Here is a 27,052-nt window from a genome sequence, read left to right as displayed (position 1 = left end):
CCACTGGTTCTCCTTTGTCTAACTTCCTTGTTACCTCTTCAAAGAACAGGTTTCTCAGACACCACCTCCCTTTGACGACACTGTGCTGACTCAGTCCTATTTTACCATGCACTTCCAAGTGCTTTGCGATCTCCTCTTTAATAAGACTAAAATCTTACCAATGACAGCGCCAGTTTTACTGTCGTGAATGTCCACAAATCCCACCCATTATTTCACTGGAGGGGGCTCAGATAGAGGGCAGAGTCTCAGAATAAAGGCACTGATTAAAGACCGCGGTGAGGAGGAATTTCTTCTGAGGTTGTGTCATTCAACGCCTTGGCACCAGGAACTTTTTTGGGGGAGGGGCGGTCTTCAAGTATATTCAAGGCGAAGATAGAATTTTGGCCAGAGGGAACCAAGGATTATGGGAAAGGGCAGGAAAGTGGATTTGAGGAAAGTCGGATCAGTCACTATCCTCTGGAATGGTGGAGCAGGCTTGAGGGGCCGAATCGCCTTACTCTGGGCCTACAGAGGCCCCCCACCCCTCCCTCTTTATACCTACCTCGACGATTTACAAGCAATTTTACATTGGACTTATGAAAACGACAGCCGTTCAGCAAACAAATACAGGAGTCGTGATATTCAGACAACCCACTCGTGCAGACCTTGGTTTAAACAGCTGACAACGGAGGGAATGTCTGGCAGCGACAAAAAACAGGTTCAGCAACCAACCACCTAGGCCACTGCACCTCCCGCCCTCGGCCACAAAATGGCCACCGCACCTCCCGCCCTCGGCCACAAAATGGCCACCGCACCTCCCGCCCTCGGCCACAAAATGGCCACCGCACCTCCCGCCCTCGGCCACAAAATGGCCACCTCACCTCCCGCCCTCGGCCACAAAATGGCCACCGCACCTCCCGCCCTCGGCCACAAAATGGCCACCGCACCACCCACCCTCAGCCACAAAATGGCCACCACACCTCCCGCCCTCGGCCACAAAATGGCCACCGCACCTCCCGCCCTCGGCCACAAAATGGCCACCGCACCTCCCGCCCTCGGCCACAAAATGGCCACCGCACCTCCCGCCCAGCAAGTGCTTTCGACTGCAATTCCTCACACGACTGCTAATCAGGAATGTAGGTCAGCTTATTACGGCGACAGCCACTGGCTGAAAACACGCGAAATTCAAGCAGGATTGCCGAAAAGCCAACTTTTCCATCCAATTCGGTAACAAGAACCATTGAGCCAGTGTTCAAGATTGCATTTTATTTCACAGCACATTTTACAACAAAAAAAGGGAGACCCCGGCTCCCTCTCCACACCTCTTTAGCTCAGCTGACAATCCCAGTCCATCGTGCTCCCACAGCCACCCCCCCCCCCCCCAACCTCGTCCCATTCACAGCAAGGTTTGTACAGAACTGTACACGAGCAGGCCGCTCCATACCAACGTTTCCGCGTCATCCTTCTCCGGCCCACATCGGCCGTTACTTCACCGTGGCTGGGATCAAAATCCTGGAACTCCCTCCCTAACAGCACTGTGCGTGTACCTACGCCACAGGGAACTGCAGCAGGTTCAAGATGGCGGCTCACCCATCAACATCACGAGGGGCAGTTAGGAACCACCTTCTTCGGATCTCTCCCACCCCCACACGCCAGTGCCCAGCAAGCGTCTCAATTTCACCCGATGTCAGAGGTTTGTTCGCTTCCTTTCCTCGGGTCACATCACGAAGACCTGTAAAGGGAGAAAGAGGTTCAGATCCCCAACTTTCACCTCGGATACTTGGCTAATTTAACTTTCGTTTTTTAAAAATTTGCAGGCCCAATCATGTCTACTCTCCGCTCCCCAGCACGCTCGCTGAAGCAGCCACATGTCATCAGCACCCCATCCACCACCTTTGACATTCACTCCCTCCCATCGACAGCCGTGTGCACCGTCTACAAGACGCGCCGCTGCCACTTGCCTTCGAAAGCACCTTCCAAACCCGCCACCTCTACCGTCTAGAAGGACGAGGGCAGCAGCAGACGCACGGGGAACATCACCGCCTGCAAGCACCCCCCCCCCCCACCGAGCCGCTCACCACCCCGACTCGGAAATATATCGGCCATTCCTTTGCTGTCGCTGGGGTCAAAATCCAGGGAACTCCCTCCCTAACAGCACGGTGGATGTACCTACACCACAACAGAGTGCAGAGGGTTCGAGGTGGCAGCTCACCCACCACCTTTGAGGGGCAATAAATGCTGGGCCTAACAGCAAGGCCCACAGCCCATGAACACATATAAAAGCCCCCCCCCCGTGCAGACTGGAATGAGAAATCTCCCTTCTCCAAACCCCCCCCCCCCACCACACACTTTGCAAACCCCACCCAGGAGGGGGCAGTGGACAGATCATGCTGGGGACATGGCACGATGCCAGCAACCAGGTGTCACAGCCAATGAGGATAGGACCAGAAGATGGCAGCTTGCTGGTACCGAAGACTTGTGCGCTGTGATTTTTCTGCCTCGCTTATAAACACGCTCAGGCCACAGACAGACGCAGGCGTGACAAGAAATGGAGGGCGCAGGAAATGCTCCAGAATTCTGGTGCTAACAAAACTCAACACGGCACAATCCCCAAACACAGCAGAGTCATTGGGGCATTTCGATTTCCTTTATTCTTCCAAGAGGGATGTGGGGCATCGCGGGGCAAGGCCCAGCATTTGTTGACCATCCTTAATTGCCCCTTGGAGTGTTCATAGAATCAACACGTGGAAACGGAGGCCATTCAGTCTACCCCAACCGTCCGAAAGAGAACCCTACCCAGGCCCACTCCACCCCCATAACCCCACCCAACCTGCACAGCACACCCAATCCACCTAACCCGCACATCTTTGGACAGTGCGAGGAAACCAGAGCACCCGGAGGAAACCCATGCAGACACAGGGGGGGGGGGGAAAACGTGCAGACTCTGCACAGACAGTGACCCATGTCAGGAATCTAACCTGGGACCCGGGAGCTGTGAAGTAACAATGCTAACCACTGCTAGCCTCTCGATTGCTAGCCCAGGGAGATTCCCATTACCTCACGCTGTGTCCCCCCTGTGGACAAGTCAAACAGGGGCACTTACCAGTGAGGATAACGCGATCATTTCCACTGGAGGCTGAAGGACGGCACTGGAGTCACATTGCACGGTTGATGTGGGAAGATGATCAGTGATCAATTGGGTACAGGATTGGGCAGGATAATATCCCAATGACCTCCCCCAGAAACATTGCAATGTGTCTCGGCTCCACTACTGGACATTGTTCAACCTCGCTCTGTGAAGAGACAGATGATAGTATTAGAGACATTATTCACTCCCCCACAGAAATCTCACTGAACAAGCCGGTCACCCCCATTACACAAGAAATAAGAGAACACAACTCAGCCCATCAAGCCTGAGCACAGCACGATCCCAGTAACCGGGTGTCACAGCCAATGAGGATAGGACCAGAAGATGGCAGCTTGCTGGTACCGAAGACTTGTGCGCTGTGATTTTTCTGCCTCGCTTATAAACACGCACAGGCCACAGACAGGCACAGGCGTGACAAGAACTGGAGGGCGCAGGGGGAAACAGCCTTAGCTTAAAGAGCAACGGGGGTCCAGAGGCTGTGGCCCAGCTGGAACCCAGTGCTCCAGAATGCCGGTGTTAACAAAGCTCAACACGGCACAATCCCCAAACACAGCCGAGTCATTGGAGAATTTCTATTTCCTTTGTACTCCCAAGAGGGATGTGGGGCATCGCTGGGCCAAGCCCAGCATTTGTTGTCCTCCCCAATGCCCCATGAACCGTGTTCATAGAATCAACTACAGAACAGAAGGAACCCATTCAGCCCATCACATCAGCCCCAACCCTCCAAAAGAGAACCCCACCCTCGGCACACTCCCCCACAGTAACCTAACCTGCACATCTTTGGACACGAAGGGACAATTTAGCACGTCCGATCAACCCAACCTGCACATCTTTGGACTGTGGGAGCAAACCGGAGCACCCGGAAGAAACCCACGCAGACACGTGGGGGAGAACGTGCAGACTCCAGTCACCCGAGGCCGGAATCGAACCCAAGCGCTGTGAGGCAGCAGTAATAACCGCCATGCCACACCCAGCCGATTTGAGGCGGCGGTTAAGGCGCCCACATTGCTGTGTGGGGGGTCTGGAGTCACATGTAGGCCAGACCAGGGTAAGGACAGCAGATTACCCCCTTTCCCTAAAGGGGACATCAGAGAACCAGATGGCTTTTTTTTTTTACGACAATCAATGATCGATGTCACAGTCGCCGTTACCGAGACCTGAGGTTTAGAATTCCAGATTTTGTTAATCAAATTAAAATTGCAGCAGCCACCGTGGTGGAGTGCGAACACGCGTATCCCCGGAACACCAACCGGGGGGGGGGGGTCTGGATTGCCCAGGGACATTACCGTGTCCCACCCCCCCGAGTGGACAAGTGAAACAGGGGCACTTACCAGTGAGGATAACACAATCATTTCCACTGGATGCTGAAGGACAGCACTGGAGTCACATTGCACGGTTGATGTGGGAAGATGATCAGTGATCAATTGGGTACAGGATTGGGCAGGACAATATCCCAATGACCTCCCCCAGAAACATTGCAATGTGTCTCGGCTCCACTACTGGACATGTTCAACCTCGCTCTGTGAAGAGACAGATGATAGTATTAGAGACATTCTTCACCCCCCCCCACAGAAAGCTCACTCAACAAGCCAGTCACCCCCATTACACAAATAAGAGAACACAACTCAGCCCATCAAGCCTGAGCACAGCACGATCCCAGTAACCGGGTGTCTCAGCCGATGAGGATAGGACCAGAAGATGGCAGCTCGCTGGTACCGAAGACTTTTGCGCTGAGATTTTTCTGCCTCACTTATAAACACGCACAGGCCACAGACAGACGCAGGCGTGACAAGAACTGGAGGGCGCAGGGGGAAACAGCCTTAGCTTAATGAGCAACGGGTGTCCAGAGGCTGTGGCCCAGCTGGAACCCAGTGCTCCAGAATGCCGGTGTTAACAAAGCTCAACACGGCACAATCTCCAAACACGGCCGAGTCATTGGGGAATTTCTATTTCCTTTATTCTTCCATGAGGTTTGCAGGGTGTCACTGGGCAAGGCCCAGCATTTGTTGACCAGAATCAATGCGATTCAGCACAGAGTCTACACCGACCCTCTGAAAGGGAACCGTACCCTCGGCGCACTCCCTCGAAGTAACCTAACCTGCACTTCTTTGGACACGAAGGGCAATTTATCACAGCCAATGCACCTAACCTGTACATCTTTGGACTGTGGGAGGAAACCGGAGCACCCGGAGGAAACACAGACACCGGGGGGGGGCATGCAAACTGCATTCACCCGAGGTTGGAATCAAACCCAGGTGCTGTGAGGCATTAGTGGTGGGCCATGCCTCACCCAGTCATTTGAGGCGGCAGTTAAGTCGACCACAACGCTCTGCACATGGGGGGGGGTCACATGTAGGCCAGACCGGGCTAAGGACGGCAGATCTCCCCCTCTCCCCTAAAGGGTACATTAGTGAACCAGATGGGTTCTTTTTAACGACAATCTATGATCGTTGTCATGCTCACTGTTACAGAGTCTGAGCTTTATAATTCCAGATCTCATTCAAATTGATACTTCAGCAGCCGCCGTGGTGGAGTTCGAACACGTGAACTCCTGGAACACTAACCGGGGGGCATCTAGATTACTAGCCCAGGGACATGACCATTAAATCACCGTGACTCTCTCTCCTCCCCTCCCCCCCCCCCCGTGAGCAAGTCAAACAGGGGCACTTACCAGTGAGGATAACCCGACCATTTCCACTGGAGGCTGCAGGACGGCACTGGAGTCACATTGCACGGTAGATGTGGGAAGATGATCAGTGATCAATTAGGGACAGGACAATATCCCAATGACCTCCCCAGAAACATTGCAATGTGTCTCGGCTCCACTACTGGACATTGTTCAACCTCGCTCTGTGAAGAGACAGATGATAGTATTCGAGACATTATTCACTCCCCCACAGAAATCGCACTCAACAAGCCGGTCACCCCCATTACACAAGAAATAAGAGAACACAACTCAGCCCATCAAGCCTGAGCACAGCACGATCCCAGTAACCGGGTGTCTCAGCCGATGAGGATAGGACCAGAAGATGGCAGCTTGCTGGTACCGAAGACTTGTGCGCTGAGATTTTTCTGCCTCGCTTATAAACACGCACAGGCCACAGACAGGCGCAGGCGTGACAAGAACTGGAGGGCGCAGGGGGAAACAGCCTTAGCTTAATGAGCAACGGGTGTCCAGAGGCTGTGGCCCAGCTGGACCCCAGTGTTCCAGAATGCCGGTGTTAACAAAGCTCAACACGGCACAATCCCCAAACACGGCAGAGTCATTGGGGAATTTCGATTTCCTTTATTCTTCCAAGAGGGATGTGGGGCATCGCGGGGCAAGGCCCAACATTTGTTGACCATCCTTAATTGCCCCATGAACTGTGTTCATAGAATCAACTACAGAACAGAAGGAACCCATTCAGCCCATCACATCAGCCCCAACCCTCCAAAAGAGAACCCCACCCTCAGGCCCACTCCCCCGCAGTAACCTAACCTGCACATCTTTGGACACTAAGGGACAATTTAGCACGGCTGATCCACCTTAACCTGCACAACTTTGGACTGTGGAAGCAAACCAGAGCACCCGGAAGTAACCCACGCAGACACGGGGGGAGAACGTGCAGACTCCAGTCACCCGAGGCCAGAATCGAACCCAAGCGCTGTGAGGCAGCAGTGCTAACCGCCATGCCTCACCCAGTCGATTTGAGGCGGCAGTTAAGGCGACCACTTTGCTGTGTGGGTGGGGGGGGGGTCTGGAGTCACATGTAGGCCAGACCGGGGTAAGGACAGATTCCCCCTTTCCCTAAAGGGGACATCAGAGAACCAGATGGCTTTTTTTTTTTAACGACAATCAATGATCGATGTCACGGTCGTCGTTACCGAGACTGAGGTTTATAATTCCAGATTGTTAATCAAATTAAAATTGCAGCAGCCACTGCGGTGGAGTGCGAACACGCGTATCCCCGGAACACTAACCGGGGGGGGGGGGGGGGGGTCTGGATTGCCCAGGGACATGACCATTGCATCACCGTGTCCCACATCCGCCCCCCCCCCCCCGCCCCCCAGTGGACAAGGAGCACTTACCAGTGAGGATAACCCAATCATTTCCACTGGAGGCTGAAGAACAGCACTGGAGTCACATTGCACGGTAGATGTGGGAAGATGATCAGTGATCAATTGGGTACAGGATTGGGCAGGATAATATCCCAATGACCTCCCCCAGAAACATTGCAATGTGTCTCAGCTCCACTACTGGACATTGTTCAACCTCGCTCTGTGAAGAGACAGATGATAGTATTAGAGACATGATTCACTCCCCCACAGAGAGCTCACTCAACAAGCCGGTCACCCCCCATTACACAAGAAATAAGAGAACACAACTCAGCCCATCAAGCCTGAGCACAGCACGATCCCAGTAACCGGGTGTCTCAGCCGATGAGGATAGGACCAGAAGATGGCAGCTCGCTGGTACCGAAGACATTTGCGCTGAGATTTTTCTGCCTCGCTTATAAACACGCACAGGCCACAGACAGACGCAGGCGTGACAAGAACTGGAGGGCGCAGGGGGAAACAGCCTTAGCTTAAATGAGCAACGGGTGTCCAGAGGCTGTGGCCCAGCTGGAACCCAGTGCTCCAGAATGCCGGTGTTAACAAAGCTCAACACGGCACAATCCCCAAACACGGCCGAGTCATTGGGGAATTTCTATTTCCTTTATTCTTCCATGAGGTTTGCAGGGCGTCACTGGGCAAGGCCCAGCATTTGTTGACCAGAATCAAAGCGATTCAGCAGAGTCTACACCGACCCTCTGAAAGGGAACCGTACCCTCGGCCCACTCCCTCGAAGTAACCTAACCTGCACTTCTTTGGACACGAAGGGCAATTTGTCATAGCCAATGCACCTAACCTGTACATCTTTGGACTGTGGGAGGAAACCGGAGCACCCGGAGGAAACACACATACACGGGGGGGGGGGGACACATGCAAACTGTATTCACCCGAGGCTGGAATCAAACCCAGGTGCTGTGAGGCAGCAGTGGTGGGCCAAGCCTCACCCAGTCATTTGAGGCGGCTGTTAAGTCGACCACAACGCTCTGCCGTGAGGGGGGGGGTCACATGTAGGCCAGACCGGGGTAAGGACGGCAGATCTCCCCCTCTCCCCTAAAGGGTACATTAGTGAACCAGATGGGTTTTTTTTAACGACAATCTATGATCGTTGTCATGGTCACTGTTAGAGTGAGCTTTATAATGCCAGATCTCATTCAAATTGATATTTCAGCAGCCGCCGTGGTGGAGTTCGAACACGTGAACTCCCGGAATACTAACCGGGGGGCATCTAGATTACTAGCCCAGGGACATGACCATTACATCACCATGACTCTCTCTCTCTCCCCCTCCCCCCCATGAGCAAGTCAAACAGGGGCACTTACCAGTGAGGATAACCCGATCATTTCCACTGGAGGCTGAAGAACAGCACTGGAGTCACATTGCACGGTTGATGTGGGAAGATGATCAGTGATCAATTGGGTACAGGATTGGGCAGGACAATATCCCAATGACCTCCCCCAGAAACATTGCAGTGTGTCTCGGCTCCACTACTGGACATTGTTCAACCTCGCTCTGTGAAGAGACAGATGATAGTATTAGAGACATTATTCACTCCCCCACAGAGAGCTCACTCAACAAGCCGGTCACCCCCATTACACAAGAAATAAGAGAACACAACTCAGCCCATCAAGACCGAGCACAGCACGATCCCAGTAACCGGGTGTCACAGCCAATGAGGATAGGACCAGAAGATGGCAGCTTGTTGGTACCGAAGACTTGTGCGCTGTGATTTTTCTGCCTCGCTTATAAACACGCACAGGCCACAGACAGGCGCAGGCGTGACAAGAACTGGAGGGCGCAGGGGGAAACAGCCTTAGCTTAAAGAGCAACGGGTGTCCAGAGGCTGTGGCCCAGCTGGACCCCAGTGCTCCAGAATGCCGGTGTTAACAAAGCTCAACACGGCACAATCCCCAAACACGGCCGAGTCACTGGGGAATTTCTATTTCCTTTATTCTTCCATGAGGTTTGCAGGGCGTCACTGGGCAAGGCCCAGCATTTGTTGACCAGAATCAAAGCGATTAAGCACAGAGTCTACACCGACCCTCTGAAAGAGAACCGTACCCTCGGCCCACTCCCTCGAAGTAACCTAACCTGCACTTCCTTGGACACGAAGGGCAATTTATCACAGCCAATGCACCTAACCTGTACTTCTTTGGACTGTGGGAGGAAACCAGAGCACCCGGAGGAAACACAGACACCGGGGGGGATGGGGGGGGATGCAAACTGCATTCACCTGAGGCTGGAATCAAACCCAGGTGCTGTGAGGCAGTAGTGGTGGGCCATGCCTCACCCAGTCATTTGAGGCGGCTGTTAAGTCGACCACAACACTCTGCACGTGAGGGGGGGGGGTGGGGGTCACATGTAGGCCAGACCGGGGTAAGGACGGCAGATCTCCCCCTCTCCCCTAAAGGGTACATTAGTGAACCAGATGTGTTTTTTTTTAAACGACAATCTATGATCGTTGTCATGCTCACTGTTACAGAGTCTGAGCTTTATAATTCCAGATCTCATTCAAATTGACATTTCAGCAGCCGCCGTGGTGGAGTTCGAACACATGAACTCCCGGAATACTAACCGGGGGGGCATCTAGATTACTAGCCCAGGGACTTGACCATTACATCAAGGTGTCCCGCACCCCCACCCCCCCAGCGGACAAGTGAAACAGGAGCACTTACCAGTGAGGATAACCCAATCATTTCCACTGGAGGCTGCAGGACGGCACTGGAGTCACATTGCACGGTTGATGTGGGAAGATGATCAGTGATCAATTAGGGACAGGATTTGGCAGGACAATATCCCAATGATTGTAGATGTGTAGAAGATTGTAGTTTAGTCGGGCAGTATGGTCGGCGCGGGCTTGGAGGGCCGAAGGGCCTGTTCCTGTGCTGTACATTTCTTTGTTCTTTGTTCTTCTTTGACCTCCCCGAGAAACATTGCAATGTGTCTCGGCTCCGCTACTGGACATGTTCAACCTCGCTCTGTGAAGAGACAGATGATAGTATTAGAGACATTATTCACTCCCCCAGAGAGCTCACTCAACAAGCCAGTCACCCCCATTACACAAGAAATAAGAACACAACTCAGCCAATCAAGCCTGAGCACAGCACGATCCCAGTAGAGCACAGCACGATCCCAGTAACCGGTGTCTCAGCCAATGAGGATAGGACCAGAAGATGGCAGCTCGCTGGTACCGAAGACATTTGCGCTGAGATTTTTCTGCCTCGCTTATAAACACGCACAGGTCACAGACAGACAGGCGTGACAAGAACTGGAGGGCGCAGGGGGAAACAGCCTTAGCTTAAAGTGCAACGGGGGTCCAGAGGCTGCGGCCCAGCTGGACCCCAGTGCTCCAGAATGCCGGTGTTAACAAAGCTCAACACGGCACAATCCCCAAACACGGCAGAGTCATTGGGGGAATTATCGATTTCCTTAATTCTTCCAAGAGGAATGTGGGGCATCGCGGGGCAAGGCCCAGCATTTGTTGACCATCCTTAATAGCCCCTTGGAGTGTTCATAGAATCAACGCGTGGAAACGGAGGCCATTCAGTCTACCCCAACCGTCCGAAAGAGAATCCGACCCAGGCCCACTCCACCCCCATAACCCTAGCCAACCTGCACAGCACACCCAATCCACCTAACCTGCACATCTTTGGACAGCGGGACAATTTAGCACAGCCAATCCACCTAACCCGCACATCTTTGGACAGTGCGAGGAAACCGGAGAACCCAGAGGAAACCCACGCAGACACGGGGGGGGGGGGGGGGGGGGGGGGGGGGAAACGTGCAGACTCCGCACAGACGGTGACCCATGTCGGGAATCTAACCTGGGACCCGGGAGCTGTGAAGTAACAATGCTAACCACTGCTAGCCTCTAGATTGCTAGCCCAGGGAGATTCCCATTACCTCACGCTGTGACCCCCCCCGTGAGCAAGTCAAACAGGGGCACTTACCAGTGAGGATAACCCGACCATTTCCACTGGAGGCTGAAGGACGGCACTGGAGTCACATTGCACGGTAGATGTGGGAAGATGATCAGTGATCAATTAGGGACAGGATTGGACAGGTCAATATCCCAATGACCTCCCCGAGAAACATTGCAATGTGTCTCGGCTCCACTACTGGACATTGTTCAACCTCGCTCTGTGAAGAGACAGATGATAGTATTAGAGACATTATTCACTCCCCCACAGAGAGCTTACTCAACAAGCCAGTCACCCCCCATTACACAAGAAATAAGAGAACACAACTCAGCCCATCAAGCCTGAGCACAGCACGATCCCAGTAACCGGGTGTCTCAGCCGATGAGGATAGGACCAGAAGATGGCAGCTTGCTGGTACCGAAGACTTTTGCGCTGAGATTTTTCTGCCTCGCTTATAAACACGCACAGGCCACAGACAGGCGCAGGCGTGACAAGAACTGGAGGGCGCAGGGGGAAACAGCCTTAGCTTAAAGAGCAACGGGTGTCCAGAGGCTGTGGCCCAGCTGGACCCCAGTGCTCCAGAATGCCGGTGTTAACAAAGCTCAACACGGCACAATCCCCAAACACGGCAGAGTCATTGGGGAATTTCTATTTCCTTTATTCTTCCATGAGGTTTGCAGGGCGTCACTGGGCAAGGCCCAGCATTTGTTGACCAGAATCAAAGCGATTCAGCACAGAGTGTACACCGACCCTCTGAAAGAGAACCGTACCCTCAGCCCACTCCCTCGAAGTAACCTAACCTGCACTTCTTTGGACACGAAGGACAATTTATCACAGCCAATGCACCTAACCTGTACTTCTTTGGACTGTGGGAGGAAACCGGAGCACCCGGAGGAAACACAGACATGGGGGGGGGGGGGGGGGGGGGGGGGGGGGGCGGACGACATGCAAACTGCATTCACCCGAGGCTGGAATCAAACCCAGGTGCTGTGAGGCAGCAGTGGTGGGCCAAGCCTCACCCAGTCATTTGATGCGGCAGTTAAGTCGACCACAACGCTCTGCACGTGAGGGGGGGGGGGTCACATGTAGGCCAGACCGGGGTAAGGACGGCAGATCTCCCCCTCTCCCCTAAAGGGTACATTAGTGAACCAGATGTGTTTTTTTTAAACAACAATCTATGATCGTTGTCATGCTCACTGTTACAGAGTCTGAGCTTTATAATTCCAGATCTCAGTCAAATTGATATTTCAGCAGCCGCCGTGGTGGAGTTCGAACACGTGAACTCCTGAACACTAACCGGGGGGCATCTAGATTACTAGCCCAGGACTTGACCATTACATCAACGTGTCCCCGCACCCCGCCCCCCCCCCCAGCGGACAAGTGAAACAGGAGCACTTACCAGTGCGGATAACCCGATCATTTCCACTGGATGCTGAAGGACAGCACTGGAGTCACATTGCACCGGTAGATGCGGGAAGATGATCAGTGATCAATTCGGTACAGGATTGGGCAGGACAATATCCCAATGACCTCCCCCAGAAACATTGCAATGAGTCTCGGCTCCACTACTGGACATTGTTCAACCTCGCTCTGTGAAGAGACAGATGATAGTATTAGAGACATTATTCACCCCCCCCCCCCCCCCCCAAACAGAAATCTCACTCAACAAGCTGGTCACCCCCATAACACAAGAAATAAGAGAACACAACTCAGCCCATCAAGCCTGAGCACAGCACGATCCCAGTAACCGGTGTCTCAGCCAATGAGGATAGGACCAGAAGATGGCAGCTCGCTGTACCGAAGACTTTTGCGCTGAGATTTTTCTGCCTCCCTTATAAACACACAGGCCACAGACAGACGCAGGCACGACAAGAAGTGGAGGGCACATGGGGAAACAGCCTTAGCTTAAAGAGCAATGGGGGTACAGAGGCTGCACAGCAGCACAGTGGTGAGCAGTTTCGGTGGGGTCACAGGGATGGAGCAGGGGAGTGGGCTTAGGGTAGGGTTCTCCTTTGGAAGGTTGGCGGAGACCCCATGTTCTGAACAGCCTCGTTCTGCACTGTAGCTGATTCTACAAACACCGTCAGTCGGGATGGTCAACAAATGCTGGGCCATGCTCACAACAGCACAGTAGTTAGCACTGTTGCTTCACAGCACCAGGGTCACGGGTTCGATTCCCGGCTTGGGTCACTGTCTGTGCGGAGTTTGCACCTTCTCCCCCCGTGTCAGCGTGGGTTTCCTCCCACAAGTCCCGAAAGATGTGCTTGTTGGGTGAATTGGACATTCTGAGTTCTCCCTCTGTGTCCCCGAACAGGCGCCGGAATGTGGCGACGAGGGGATTTTCACAGTAACTTCATTGCAGTGTTAATGTGAGCCTACGTCTGACCAATAAATTGTTACGTGACAATTGTTACTTTATCAAGAGTTACAAAGCCAGGGCTCAGAGTGTGGACAGGGGGCAAACCTCTAACCCAGCTCCTTGCCTGCTCCAAAAACCAATTCAAATTGAATCCAATTCACGGTTCACAAAAGAGAGACATACCAGATCCAGGCATCTCACACGACCTCGCGCTTATCTCAGCCAAAGGCCGAGAAGTGATTGGCATGTGGCAATTGTGACGTGACTCAGCTGGACCCTGCGGAAGGTTCCAGAATGCCGGTGCTATCAAAGCTGAACCCTGCACAAGGGGCAGCACGGTGCACAGTGGTTGCCTACGGCGCTGAGGACCCGGTCTGAATCCCGGCCCTGGGTCACTGTCCGTGTGGAGTTGGCACATTCTTCCCCGTGTCTGCGTGGGTTTCACCCCCCAACCCAAAAAGATGTGCAGGCGGATTGGCCGCGCTAAATACCCCTTAATTGGAAAAAAATAATTGGGTACAGTAAATTTATTTTTAAAAACTACAGAAGAACCCAAAAACCACGGAACAATTGCACAAGTTACATTTCCATCGTGGGGGATGTGGGGTGGCGCTGGGAGAGGCCCAGAATTTGTCGCCCATTCCTAGGTGCCCTCTTAAACCGAGTGCCTCACTCGGCCATTCGGGGGGGGGGGGTCCAGTTATGAGTCAACCGCATTGCTATGTGGGATGGGGAGGGAAGTCACATATAGAATTTACAGTGGAGTGAGGCCATTCGGCCCATCGAGTCTGCACCGGCTCTTGGAAAGAGCACCCTACTCAAGATCCACATCTCCACCCTATCCCCATAACCCAGTAACCCCACCCAACACCAAGGGCAATTTTGGACACCAAGGGCAATTTATCATGGCCAATCCACCCAACCTGCACAGCTTTGGACTGTGGGAGCAAACAGCCCCTCCGCAAAATGGGGGGCAATGTGCCCAAAATAACTAATATGGAGCTGAATAAAGATCTCTGGTCACCCCCGCCCCCCCCATGACCAAGGACTCGACATGGGAGCCCCCCATCCCCCACACAGCCCGTGCGCATGCTCCCCTCCGGCGCCTTCTCCCTGCCCGCACATGTTGCCTGTCCCGCGCATGATCCCCTCCGGGCCCGTCTCCGCGCATGCTCCCCTCCGGGCCCGTCTCCCTGCCCGCACATGTTGCCTGGTCCCGCGCATGATGCCCTCCGGGCCCGTCTCCGCGCATGCTCCCCTCCGGGCCCCGTCTCCCTGCCCGCACATGTTCCCTGGTCCCGCGCATGCTCCCCTCCGGGCCCGTCTCCCTGCCCGCACATGTTCGCTGGTCTCCGCGCATGCTCCCCTCCGGGCCCGTCTCCGCGCATGCTCCCCTCCGGCCCGTCTCCCTGCCCCGCACATGTTGCCTGGTCCCGCGCATGCTCCCCTCAGGGCCCGTCTCCCTGCCAGCACATGTTGCCTGGTCCCGCGCATGCTCCCCTCAGGGCCCGTCTCCCTGCCAGCACATGCTCCCCGCCTGCCCCACGCCCCGTTCCCGGGGCACCGACCGGCCCCGCCGGCACTGCGCAGCCGCCGGAGCGGTCGGAGGCAAGCGCCCCACCACAAAAATAAAACGTAAAGATGAGTTGCAATTAGACAGGAGACGACCCCCAGTACATGCGGCTTATTAACCTGGGCCATGGCGGCTGTCACTGCAGCGGCGCGCGCTCTCCTCCCCCTCTTACCGTCTCCTTCTCGCGCCGAAGGAGAAGAGGCCGGGCGGCGCCGCGCGCCCGCCTTTTATACCGCCTCCCCTGCCAAGGAGGTGCGTGCGTGGCAAGAGGAGACCTCCTGCGCTCCACAGCGCCGCCGGGAGGCCGGCGGATGACCCAGTCATTTGCTCCAAGCAGCTCCCCATCCACAGCCCTGGTGCAGCGCTCCCCTTGAAAGTCCTCAAGCAGCCAGCTGGGGCTATTCCACCCTGGTGTCATCAACTATTCTTTTTATATTCCAAACTCTTATCTATTTTTCTTTTCCGGGGGGGGGGGGGGGGGGGGGTGATGAATGGGTAATGTGCCTTTAAGATCATGCATGTAATGTCCCTTTAAGACCGGGTTTGGAACCCCCGGGGGTCTCCACCCTCCCAGGGGCCGGATATAAGGTGGCGTCCTGTGGGCGGCACTCAGTCAGCACTCGTCTCCGGCTGCCGAAGTTCTCTGTTTATTAAAGCCTTCGTTTTACGAGTACGCTCTCTCGTGTCATAATTGAGGGTACATCGGGGGGGGGGGTCCCTTTTTCCCAGGATTCAGGGGTGCCCAATGGATGGGCCCCTTCCCCCCCCCGCCCCCGGCCCGGCCCCTCCACCCTCTGTCGCATCCGCCACATCCTCATCGCATGACCCCCCCCCCTCAAAGGATGGCCGCCTGGTTATTCAACATTGGCGGGCATCACAGTAAGCTTCGATGCCGCGAGCTTCCACAAGCACACATGTTCACCGATCTCCCATCATTCGCTCTTCGGAGTCAGGCGTGTACACAAGCGAAGGGGGTGTGGGGGGAGTGGTGACTCCGTGCCTTCCACTCCCCATGTCTGGCTGTGTCTGTCTGGGGTCTGTCTGGGGTGGGTTGGGTAACGATCCAGGAATCTTATCCATCGAGGTGGGATGATGGCGTGTGGCCCCTTTCTGCTTTACAGTGCTTCGTAGGGGCCCCAATGTATCCTTGTGGAGCCTGTCAGGACTTACAGGGGGTCCCCGGGGAGTGTGTCAGTATTTACAGGGGGGTCCCCGGGGAGTGTGTCAGTTAAATAGGGTGGGGGCAGCAAGGTGGTGCAGTGGGTTATCACTGCGGCCTCACGGTGCCGAGGTCCCAGGTTCGATTCAAGCTTTGGGTCACCGTCCGTGTGGAGTTTGCACATTCTCCCCGTGTCTATGTGGGTTTCGCCCCCACAACCCAGAGATGTGCAGGGTTAGGTGGATTGGCCGCGCTAAATTGCCCCTTAATTGGAAAAAATGAATTGGGTACTCTAAATTTATTTTTTACAAGTATTTACAGGAGGGTCCACAGGGAGTGTGTCAGTATTTACAGGGGGGTCCTCGGGGGAGTGTGTCAGTATTTACAGGGGGTCCCCGGGGAGTGTGTCAGTATTTACAGGGTGTTCCCGGGGAGTGTGTCAGTATTTACAGTGAGTCCCCGGGGAGTGTGTCAGTATTTACAGGGGGGCCCCGGGGAGTTTGTCCGTATTTACAGAGGGTTCCCGCGGAGTGTGTCAGTATTTACAGAGGGTCCCCGGGGAGTGTGTCAGTATTTAAAGAGGGTCCCCGGGGAGTGTGTCAGTATTTATAAGGGGTCCCCGGGGAGTGAGTCAGTATTTCCAGGGAGTCCCCGGGGAGTGTGTCAGTATTTACAGGGGGGTTCCCGGGGAGTGTGTCAGTATTTACAGGGGTTCCCGGGGAGTGTGTCAGTATTTACAGGGTGTCCCTGGGGAGTGTGTCAGTATTTACAGGGAGTCCCCGGGGAGTGTGTCAGTATTTACAGGGGGGTTCCCGGGGAGTGTGTCAGTATTTACAGGGGTTCCCGGGGAGTGTGTCAGTATTTACAGGGTGTCCCTGGGGAGTGTGTCAGTATTTACAGGGTGTCCCCGGGGAGTGTGTCAGTATTTACAGGGGGGTTCCCGGGGAGTGTGTCAGTATTTACAGGGGGTCCCCGGGGAGTGTGTCAGTATTTACAGGGGGGTTCCCGGGGAGTGTGTCAGTATTTACAGGGGGTTCCCGGGGAGTGTGTCAGTATTTACAGGGAGTCCCCGGGGAGTGTGTCAGTATTTACAGGGGCTCCCCGGGGAGTTACATAGAGTTACATAGAAAATACAGCACAGAACAGGCCCTTCGGCCCACGATGTTGTGCCGAACCTTTGTCCTAGATTAATCATAGATTATCATTGAATCTACAGTGCAGAAGGAGGCCACTCGGCCCCCTGAGTCCGCACCGGCCCCCGGAAAGAGCACCCTACCCAAACTCAACACCTCCACCCAACACCAAGGGCAATTTGGACACCAAGGGTGTGTCAGTATTTACAGGGTATCCCGGGGAGTGTGTCAGTATTTACAGAGCGTCTCCGAGGAGTGTGTCAGTATTTACAGGGGGTTCCCGGGGAGTGTGTCAGTATTTAAAGGAAGTTCCCGGGGAGTGTGTCAGTATTTACAGGTGGTCCCCGGGGAGTGTGTCAGTATTTACAGGGGATCCCCGGGGAGTGTGTCAGTATTTACAGGGGGGTCCCCGGGGAGTGTGTCAGTATTTAAAGGAAGTTCCCGGGGAGTGTGTCAGTATTTACAGGTAGTCCCCGGGGAGTGTGTCAGTATTTACAGGGGATCCCGGGGAGTGTGTCAGTATTTACAGAGGGTCTCCGAGGAGTGTGTCAGTATTTACAGGGGGTTCCCGGGGAGTGTGTCAGTATTTAAAGGAAGTTCCCGGGGAGTGTGTCAGTATTTACAGGGGGTCCCCGGGGAGTGTGTCAGTATTTACAGGGTGTCCCCGGGGAGTGTGTCAGTATTTACAGGGGGTTCCCGGGGAGTGTGTCAGTATTTAAAGGAAGTTCCCGGGCAGTGTGTCAGTATTTACAGGGGGTCCCCGGGGAATGTGTCAGTATTTACAGGGGGTCCCCGGGGAATGTGTCAGTATTTACAGGGGGTCCCGGGGAGTGTGTCAGTATTTACAGGGGGTCCCCGGGGAGTGTGTCAGTATTTACAGGGGGTCCCCGGGGAGTGTGTCAGTATTTACAGGGAGTCCCCGGGGAGTGTGTCAGTATTTATAGGGGGTCCCCGGGGAATGTGTCAGTATTTACAGGGGGTCCCGGGGTGTGTGTCAGTATTTACAGGGGGTCCCCGGGGAGTGTGTCAGTATTTACAGGGGGGTCCCCGGGGAGTGTGTCAGTATTTACAGGGGGTCCCCGGGGAGTGTGTCAGTATTTACAGGGGGTCCCCGGGGAATGTGTCAGTATTTACAGGGGGCCTCCGGGGAGTGTGTCAGTATTTACAGGGTGCCCCCGGGAAGTGTGTCAGTATTTACAGGGGGGTCCCGGGGAGTGTGTCAGTATTTACAGGGGGTCCCCGGGGAGTGTGTCAGTATTTACAGGGGGTCCCCGGGGAGTGTGTCAGTATTTACAGGGGGTCCCCGGGGAATGTGTCAGTATTTACAGGGGGCCTCCGGGGAGTGTGTCAGTATTTACAGGGGGTTCCCGGGGAGTGTGTCAGTATTTAAAGGATGTTCCCGGGGAGTGTGTCAGTATTTACAGGGGGTCCCCGGGGAGTGTGTCAGTATTTACAGGGGGTTCCCGGGGAGTGTGTCAGTATTTAAAGGATGTTCCCGGGGAGTGTGTCAGTATTTACAGGGGGTCCCGGGGAGTGTGTCAGTATTTACAGGGGGTTCCCGGGGAGTGTGTCAGTATTTACAGGGGGTCCCCGGGGAGTGTGTCAGTATTTACAGGGGGTCCCCGGGGAGTGTGTCAGTATTTACAGGGGGTCCCCGGGGAATGTGTCAGTATTTACAGGGGGCCTCCGGGGAGTGTGTCAGTATTTACAGGGGGTTCCCGGGGAGTGTGTCAGTATTTAAAGGATGTTCCCGGGGAGTGTGTCAGTATTTACAGGGGGTCCCCGGGGAGTGTGTCAGTATTTACAGGGGGTCCCCGGGGAGTGTGTCAGTATTTACAGGGGGTCCCCGGGGAATGTGTCAGTATTTACAGGGGGTCCCGGGGAGTGTGTCAGTATTTACAGGGGGTCCCGGGGAGTGTGTCAGTATTTACAGGGGGTTCCCGGGGAGTGTGTCAGTATTTACAGGGGGTTCCCGGGGAGTGTGTCAGTATTTACAGGGGGGCCTCCGGGGAGTGTGTCAGTATTTACAGGGGGCCCCGGGGAGTGTGTCAGTATTTACAGGGGGTCCCCGGAGAGTGTGTCAGTATTTACAGGGGGTCCCCGGGGAATGTGTCAGTATTTACAGGGGGTTCCCGGGGAGTGTGTCAGTATTTACAGGGAGGTTCCCGGGGAGTGTGTCAGTATTTACAGGGAGTCCCCGGGGAGTGTGTCAGTATTTACAGGGGGTCCCCGGGGAGTGTGTCAGTATTTACAGGGGGTCCCCGGGGAGTGTGTCAGTATTTACAGGGGGTTCCCGGGGAGTGTGTCAGTATTTACAGGGAGTCCCCGGGGAGTGTGTCAGTATTTACAGGGGGTCCCCGGGGAGTGTGTCAGTATTTACAGGGGGTCCCGGGGAGTGTGTCAGTATTTATAGGGGGTCCCCGGGGAGTGTGTCAGTATTTACAGGGGGGTCCCCGGGGAATGTGTCAGTGTTTACAGGGGGTCCCGGGGAGTGTGCCAGTATTTACAGGGGGTCCCCGGGGAGTGTGTCAGTATTTACAGGGGGGTCTCCGGGGAGTGTGTCAGTATTTACAGGGGGGTCCCCGGGGAATGTGTCAGTATTTACAGGGGGTCCCCGGGGAATGTGTCAGTATTTACAGGGGTTCCCGGGGAGTGTGTCAGTATTTACAGGGTGTCCCCGGGGAGTGTGTCAGTATTTACAGGGTGTCCCCGGGGAGTGTGTCAGTATTTACAGGGGGGTTCCCGGGGAGTGTGTCAGTATTTACAGGGGGTCCCCGGGGAGTGTGTCAGTATTTACAGGGGGTTCCCGGGGAGTGTGTCAGTATTTACAGGGAGTCCCCGGGGAGTGTGTCAGTATTTACAGGGGGTCCCCGGGGAGTTACATAGAGTTACATAGAAAATACAGCACAGAACAGGCCCTTCGGCCCACGATGTTGTGCCGAACCTTTGTCCTAGATTAATCATAGATTATCATTGAATCTACAGTGCAGAAGGAGGCCACTCGGCCCCCCGAGTCCGCACCGGCCCCCGGAAAGAGCACCACACCCAAACTCAACACCTCCACCCAACACCAAGGGCAATTTGGACACCAAGGGTGTGTCAGTATTTGCAGGGGATCCCGGGGAGTGTGTCAGTATTTACAGAGGGTCTCCGAGGAGTGTGTCAGTATTTACAGGGGGTTCCCGGGGAGTGTGTCTGTATTTAAAGGAAGTTCCTGGGGAGTGTGTCAGTATTTACAGGGGGTCCCCGGGGAATGTGTCAGTATTTACAGGGGGTCCCGGGGAGTGTGTCAGTATTTACAGGGGGTCCCCGGGGAGTGTGTCAGTATTTACAGGGGGTCCCCGGGGAGTGGGTCAGGGAGGTGAATTTCTGATCCCATATTCATCCCCATCAATGATACCCCTCGGCATCCGCCTCTCTTACCTGGCTCCGCCCCTCCCCCATCTCAACTAATCCGTTGCTGAATCCATCACCCATGCCATTTGCCACCTCCGGCCTGGACCATGCTAACCCAGCTTCCCATCTACGTAAACCTGAGCTTGTTCATAACTTCCTGACCCCCATCCCCCTATCCTGAATTCGCACCAAGTCCCTTTCACATAATACCCCTATACTGGCACTCCTATTCCAGTAACCTCTAGATTTTGCAAAATCCCATCCATGTATTCAAATCGCTCCACAGCCTCCTCGTACCTCCCGATCTCCATAGCCTCCTCCAGACGTGAAACCCTCTGAGATCTTGCTCTGTTCCTTCGAATATAGACTCTTCTCAGTGCCCCGTTTCCTATCACCCAGCATTGGCGGCCGTCAGCTGCCTGGGGGCTCCTTAGCTCTGGAATTCCCTCCGTAAAGCTCTCCTCCTCTCTCTCTGTTTCTCTCTCTCTACCTCTGTTTCTGTCTCTCCCTCTCTCTGCCCTCCCTCTATCCCTGCCTCTCTCTGTCGCTCTCAGCCTCTCTCTCTATCCACTCTGTCTCTGTTGCTCTCTTTCGGTCTCCCTCTCTCTGTCTGTCTCGCTCTCACCCCCCTCTCTGTCCCTCCGTCTCTGTCTCTCTCTCTCTCTCAGCCTCTCCCTCTGTCTGTCTCTCTCGCCCTACCCTCGCTCTGTCTCTCTCTCTCTCTGTCTTTCCCTCAACCTCTCTCTCTCAGCCCCTCTCTTTGTCTGTCTCTCTCTGTCTTAGCTCAGTGGGCTAGGCAGCTGGCTTGTAATGCAGAACAAGGCCAGCTGTGCGGGTTCAATTCCCGTACCAGCCTCCCCGAACAGGCGCCGGAATGTGGCGACAAGGAGCTTATCACAGTAACTTCATACTTGAGACAATAAAAGGTTATTATTTTTATTATATATATTACTCTTTCACCAACTCAGCTGGTTCAAAGAGTAATATATATAATAATAATAACCTTTTATTGTCTCAAGTATGAAGTTACTGTGACAAGCACCTGTCTTGTCTAGATGAACTAATTTATTGAGTAATATAAATAATATTTGTGAGTCCCTTTTACTTAATGCTCAACTGGTAAAGAAATAAAATATCGTAAAGATAACTAACTAACGACACAATGTTTAGCACAGGGCTAAATCGCTGGCTTTGAAAGCAGACCAAGGCAGGCCAGCAGCACGGTTCAATTCCCGTACCGGCCTCCCCGAACAGGCGCCGGAATGTGGCGACTAGGGGCTTTTCACAGTAACTTCATTTGAAGCCTACTTGTGACAATTTCTTTTCATTTCATTCATGTAATTTTTATTTAATTTTTTATTTTTATTTATTTTTTAAAATAAATTTAGAGTACCCAATTCATTTTTTCCAATTAAGGGGGCAATTTAGCATGGCCAATCCACCTACCCTGCACATCTTTGGGTTGTGGGGGCGAAACCCACGCAAACACAGGGAGAATGCACGAGGGGCAGCACGGTAGCCTTGTGGATAGCACAATTGCTTCACAGCTCCAGGGTCCCAGGTTCGATTCTGGCTTGGGTCACTGTCTGTGCGGAGTCTGCACATCCTCCCCGTGTGTGCGTGGGTTTCCTCCGGGTGCCCCGGTTTCCTCCCACAGTCCAAAGATGTGCGGGTTAGGTGGATTGGCCATGATAAATTGCCCTTAGTGTCCAAAATTGCCCGTGGTGTTACTGGGTTATGGGGATAGGGTGGCGGTGTTGACCTTGGGTAGGGTGCTCTTTCCAAGAGCCGGTGCAGACTCGATGGGCCGAATGGCCTCCTTCTGCTCTGTAAATTCTATGATAAAGTGTGCAAACTCCACACGGACAGTGACCCAGAGCGGGGATCGAACCTGGGACCTCGGCGCTGTGAAATTGCAGTGCTACCACTGCGTCACCGTGCTGTCCCTACACAATGTGATACTGAAGTAACTTATAACCTCTCTCTAGAGATTCTATGTCTTGTCTATTCACTCTGCTGAAGCACACTCTCCCAGAAAGAGCGGGAAAAACCTTTTTATACCATCTGATAGTGAGACACCTAGTGTTGAATTGACTGTACTACGTTTACATACATTGATCATGTATATTGATATCTCGAGATCACCACACACACGATCGGCCCCACGCCCCTGCATCGGACCGGCCCGATCGCTGCCCCGGCCGCCCATAACGTCGTCCCCCCACCCCCCCCCCCCCGCACCCACACCAGGGAGGCCGCGGACTGAGTCAGGAGCGGAGTATCATTGGGAGGACCTCTGGAAATAGCCCCCCCCGCCCCCCAGCCGTGCGCCGTAAATCGCGGACGGGCGATTCCCCAGGTCCCGGAGAACCGCCGGAGCCAGGCCCAATTCGGCCGGGGACTTCGATTCTCCGCCCCCCCCCCGCGCCGAACGCGATTTGGGCGCCGGGCAGCGAAGGACCCAGCCCACGATATCAATGCGGCCTGTTGCTGTTGGATTGTGCGGTGCAGAGTGCTCCCACCCCCTTCGAAAAACACAAACGCGCGGCCGCGCGCAATCTGCCCGCCGACGCAGGCCTCAAGCCTGAGCGGTCGGGGTCAGAGAAACCGTCCCGAGGATTTTTTTTTTTTTTAATTGCGCACAGAACGAGAAAGAGAGAGAGAAAGAGATCCAGGTGTGGTAAACAGCAACCAGCTGTTTTATTGGCCGGAGAACAATTGCGTTAATGCTACACGTGACGATCCGCCCGTCAAGTCCCATTGTCACCAACGCGGGGGTGGGGGGCCTTGCTCTCCGCGGCCCCCCCCCCCCTCCTCCATCCCCCCACCTCCGGCCATTCTCTGCCCCTACAGGAGGGCGCAGAAAAATTTCTTCTCGCGGAAGGGGTTCTCGGAGGTGGGCACTGGGGTGATGAGGGGGTCCTCGTAGACGTGAGCGTCGCAGTAAGCCATCAGGTCCGCCGCAGCTTTCGAAACCTGTCAAACGGGAGCGGGGGTTGGGGGGGGGGGTGGGGGTGGTTTGGGGGGGGGGAGGGAACGAGAAAGGAGAACAGCGTCATTATCGGCCTGGGAGGAAGACGTCGCGTTTAGATAGGCCCGCCTCCTCCGCCATCTCGACCCCCCCCCCCCCTACAGCAAGACGCCTCACGCGGCGGCCGAGTCGCGTTCGCCGGGGAGGGGGTTGGGGGGGGGGGTGGATCACAGTCACCGACAAACATGGGGAAATCCGGGGAGGCAGGGTGAGCACCGCTGCCTCACGGCCGCGGGTTCGATTCCCGGGCTCGGGTCACTGTCCGCGCGGAGTCTGCACGTTCTCCCCCCCGCGTCTGCGTGGGTTTCCTCCGGGCGCTCCGGTCTCCTCCCGCAAGTCCCCGAAAGCCGTGCTTGTTGGGCGAATTGGACATCCTGAATTCTCCCTCCGCGTCCCCGAACAGGCGCCGGAGTGTGGCGACGAGGGGATTTTCACAGTAACCTCATTGCCGCGTTAATGTAAGCCTACTTGTGACACCGATAAAGATCGTTATCCTAGACTCTGAGGCGACCTCTGACCAGAAAGATGGCGGCAACCCCTCCCGTGCTGCCTCCCTCGTCGCGGGGTCTGGCTGTGCGTCACTGGGCGCCCGCCTTGCCTGGGTTACCATGGCGACCCCGAGTCACCGGAAAGGCGCTCCCTCCGGCCTAGAAACCACCGCCAGTGGAAGAGGCACCAGTTGGCGAAGGCCCCGCCGCAGAATCACGGAATCCCTACAGGTACAGCTGGAGGCCATTCGGCCCACTGTGTCTGCGCCAACCCTCCGAAAGAAGAGGCCCACTCCCCCCACTCTATCCCCGTAACCCCCACCTAACCCGCATATCTTTGGTCTGTGAGGATGGGGGAGGGGGATGGGGGGGGGGGGCAGGCAGTGGGGGGGGGGGGCTAACAACAGCGGCTCTTTCAAAGAGCTAGCACAGACAACGAAGCGTCGAATGGCCTCATTCTGCGCTGTCAGGGTTTATTATCGGAGTGGCAGTCACTGAGGGGGAAACTCCAGTTAACCCCGATCTCTGTCGAGGGGAGCAGGGCCAGTTTGCGGGAGGGGGGCCGGGTGTGTGTGGGGGGGGGGAAACCTCGGTCCGGGATTTTCCAGACTGCTCTCGGGATGCTACGCACCTTTATCCGATACATGCTCGCCTCAACTTTCAGCTGTTCCACGAGTTTGCGGGACTGTGCGATGCTCATTGTGCTGTTCACAGGCGTATCCCCTTTAGGCATTGCTTCTGTGTGAGAGAGAGGGAGAGGGAGGGACGGAGTGAGAGAGAGGCAGAGAGAGAGACAGAGAGTCACAGAGAGAGAGAGTCACAGAGAGAAACAGACAGACAGAGACAGAGACAGACAGACAGACAGAGAGAGACAGACAGACAGAGAGAGAGAGAGACAGAGCGAGACAGATAAACAGAGAGGGACAGAGAGAGACAGAGAGAGAGACAGAGCGAGACAGACAGACAGAGAGAGAGTGACAGAGTGAGACAGATAAACAGAGAGGGACAGAGAGAGACAGAGAGAGACAGACAGACAGAGAGAGACAGACAGAGCGAGACAGAGAGAGAGACAGAGACAGACAGACAGACAGAGAGAGAGAAAGGGACAGAGAGAGAGAGACAGACAGACAGACAGAGAGGGATAGAGAGACAGAAGAGAGAGGCAGAGAGAGAGCCAGAGGGAGAGAGAGAGACAGTGAGACAGAGGGGGACAGAGAGTCAGAGAGTGAGAGAGAGAGAGAGAGAGGGAGAGACAGACAGACAGAAAGAGAAAGACAGAGAGTGACAGAGAGAGAGAGAGAGAGAGAGAGAGACAGATAGAGAGAGACAGAGTGAGAGAGAGAAAGACAGAGAGAAAAACAGAGAGAAAGAGAGAAATAGACAGAGAGAGAGGAGAGAGAGAGAGGGGGGGGGGAAGATGGACAGAGAGAGACAGACAGAGAGGGACAGACAGACAGACAGTGAGACAGAGAGAGACAGATACAGAGAGAGAGCGAGGCAGAGAGAGAGAGAGACAGAGAGGCACACATACACACACAGAAAGACACAGGGAAAGAGACAAACAGAGAGAGAGGCAGGGAGAGAGACAGAGAGAGAAAGACAGGAAGATAGAGAGGCAGACAGAGAGAGAGAGAGAGGGGGCAGAGAGAGAGTATGTTAGTGTATCACATTGTACAAACTTATTGAATCGTCTACACATCCACCACACCCACATCCAGACTCAAAATAATTGAGGCCAACAATCTGTCAGTACAATCCAGGCGTGTGTTGGCTATTCGCCCACTGCAGGCTTCACATCCTATAGATTTTCCCCCCATAGTTGGCGCTAGTAGGAAGGATGGCTTAGTGAGCAGGTTCTCCAACATGTCCCCATCCCCCTCCGCCTCTCCGCCCCTCCCATAAACAACCCCAGAGTCCTCAGAGCCCAAATCAAACCGAGACAGGAGGAGGCCATTCGGCCCATCGAGTCTGCACCAACTCTCCGAAAGAGCATCCTACCTAAGCCCGCCGGCCCGCCCTTGCCCTGTAACCCCGCCCAACCTGCGCATCTCTGGACTTGCGGGAGGAAACCGGAGCACCCGGAGGGAGCCCACGCAGGCACGGGGGGGGGGGGGGGGGTGCGAGGGAGAACATGCAGGCTCCACACAGACAGTCGCCCGAGGCCGGAATCGAACCCGGGTCCCTGGCCTCGGCAACAAGGCAACGGTTTTACCCAGCCCCCCCCCACTCCAGCCGCTGCTTTTTTTTGGAGGAGGCGTGGGGACGGCGGGAGAAAGTTCCAGATTTCCCTCACCCTTTTGTGTGAAGGAGCCGCTAAACTCAGGCGCGGTTATTCTCCCGGCCAGAAGGGGGGGCTATAGGTGGAAGACTCAACTCATTGATCAGGCGGCAAACAGCCTGGATGGTGGTAACATCGGGAATGTTTGAGGTACTGATTTAGGGATTTGGGGTGGGATCGCTGATTGGGCATTCCAGCACCCCATCCCCCACGCACTCCTAAACACTCCCTTCATTGGCCATTCAACCCATCCACCTAGGGCTGGCTCTTCCTTTCCAGCCAATCAGAGCAAGGGTGGACTCAGTACCTGATTGGCCGATTCTTGACTTGCCAATCGGGCGTCTCTGTTTTCCCGCCTTTGCCCACCCACCTCCCCCCCCTCCACCCCCGACGCACAGCGGCAGCCGTGTGCACCGTCTACAAGACGCGCCGCAGCCACTCGCTCCTTCGACAGCACCTTCCAAACCCGCCCCCTCCACCGTCTAGAAGGACGAGGGCA

General features: G+C 55.0%; 2 protein-coding genes, 1 long non-coding RNA gene and 9 other non-coding genes across 19 annotated transcripts in view; all 12 read right to left on the bottom strand.

The window, feature by feature from the left end:
• Positions 1–27,052, bottom strand: part of LOC140400210 (neurexin-2-like) — a 2,085,493-nt gene that overhangs the window by 1,535,451 nt on the left and 522,990 nt on the right. The gene's annotated exons all lie outside the window — the stretch shown is intronic.
• Positions 1,226–15,259, bottom strand: LOC140399953 (uncharacterized). 4 transcript variants are annotated; one of them, XR_011937927.1, is made up of 9 exons: positions 15,188–15,259; positions 12,536–12,726; positions 11,167–11,356; positions 8,539–8,728; positions 7,196–7,385; positions 5,799–5,977; positions 4,459–4,647; positions 3,083–3,272; positions 1,226–1,711 (listed from the first exon to the last, which is right to left on the bottom strand). It is a non-coding gene; the product is annotated as an uncharacterized lncRNA (long non-coding RNA). The 4 variants fall into 4 exon arrangements; XR_011937928.1 differs by having other exon boundaries at positions 15,241–15,259; XR_011937929.1 differs by lacking the exon at positions 15,188–15,259 and adding an exon at positions 13,679–13,696.
• Positions 2,398–2,534, bottom strand: LOC140400237 (small nucleolar RNA SNORA57). The gene has a single exon (XR_011938084.1). It is a non-coding gene; the product is annotated as a small nucleolar RNA SNORA57 (small nucleolar RNA).
• LOC140400226 (small nucleolar RNA SNORA57) lies at positions 3,419–3,555 on the bottom strand. Its single transcript, XR_011938073.1, has one exon. It is a non-coding gene; the product is annotated as a small nucleolar RNA SNORA57 (small nucleolar RNA).
• On the bottom strand, positions 4,793–4,929 carry LOC140400231 (small nucleolar RNA SNORA57). The gene has a single exon (XR_011938078.1). It is a non-coding gene; the product is annotated as a small nucleolar RNA SNORA57 (small nucleolar RNA).
• LOC140400228 (small nucleolar RNA SNORA57) lies at positions 6,124–6,260 on the bottom strand. The gene has a single exon (XR_011938075.1). It is a non-coding gene; the product is annotated as a small nucleolar RNA SNORA57 (small nucleolar RNA).
• LOC140400229 (small nucleolar RNA SNORA57) lies at positions 7,533–7,669 on the bottom strand. The gene has a single exon (XR_011938076.1). It is a non-coding gene; the product is annotated as a small nucleolar RNA SNORA57 (small nucleolar RNA).
• On the bottom strand, positions 8,875–9,011 carry LOC140400232 (small nucleolar RNA SNORA57). The gene has a single exon (XR_011938079.1). It is a non-coding gene; the product is annotated as a small nucleolar RNA SNORA57 (small nucleolar RNA).
• On the bottom strand, positions 10,357–10,491 carry LOC140400227 (small nucleolar RNA SNORA57). The gene has a single exon (XR_011938074.1). It is a non-coding gene; the product is annotated as a small nucleolar RNA SNORA57 (small nucleolar RNA).
• LOC140400230 (small nucleolar RNA SNORA57) lies at positions 11,504–11,640 on the bottom strand. Its single transcript, XR_011938077.1, has one exon. It is a non-coding gene; the product is annotated as a small nucleolar RNA SNORA57 (small nucleolar RNA).
• LOC140400233 (small nucleolar RNA SNORA57) lies at positions 12,885–13,018 on the bottom strand. The gene has a single exon (XR_011938080.1). It is a non-coding gene; the product is annotated as a small nucleolar RNA SNORA57 (small nucleolar RNA).
• gng3 (guanine nucleotide binding protein (G protein), gamma 3) overlaps positions 23,433–27,052 on the bottom strand; it is a 9,212-nt gene continuing 5,592 nt past the window's right edge. For all 5 annotated transcript variants that reach the window (XM_072489445.1, XM_072489443.1, XM_072489442.1 and 2 more), the window contains exons 2-3: positions 24,907–25,013; positions 23,433–23,732 (exon numbers count right to left, since the gene is read on the bottom strand). In XM_072489445.1, the coding sequence (XP_072345546.1) occupies positions 23,604–23,732; positions 24,907–25,008 (231 nt within the window). In that variant the 5' untranslated portion in view covers positions 25,009–25,013 and the 3' untranslated portion in view covers positions 23,433–23,603. The remainder of the gene's footprint in view (positions 23,733–24,906; positions 25,014–27,052) is intronic.

The sequence above is a fragment of the Scyliorhinus torazame genome, chromosome 24, assembly GCF_047496885.1.
Source record: "Scyliorhinus torazame isolate Kashiwa2021f chromosome 24, sScyTor2.1, whole genome shotgun sequence".
Classification (NCBI taxonomy): Eukaryota; Metazoa; Chordata; class Chondrichthyes; order Carcharhiniformes; family Scyliorhinidae; genus Scyliorhinus; species Scyliorhinus torazame.
Note: the sequence above shows the minus strand (reverse complement) of the source record. Positions and strands in the feature narration are given on the sequence as shown.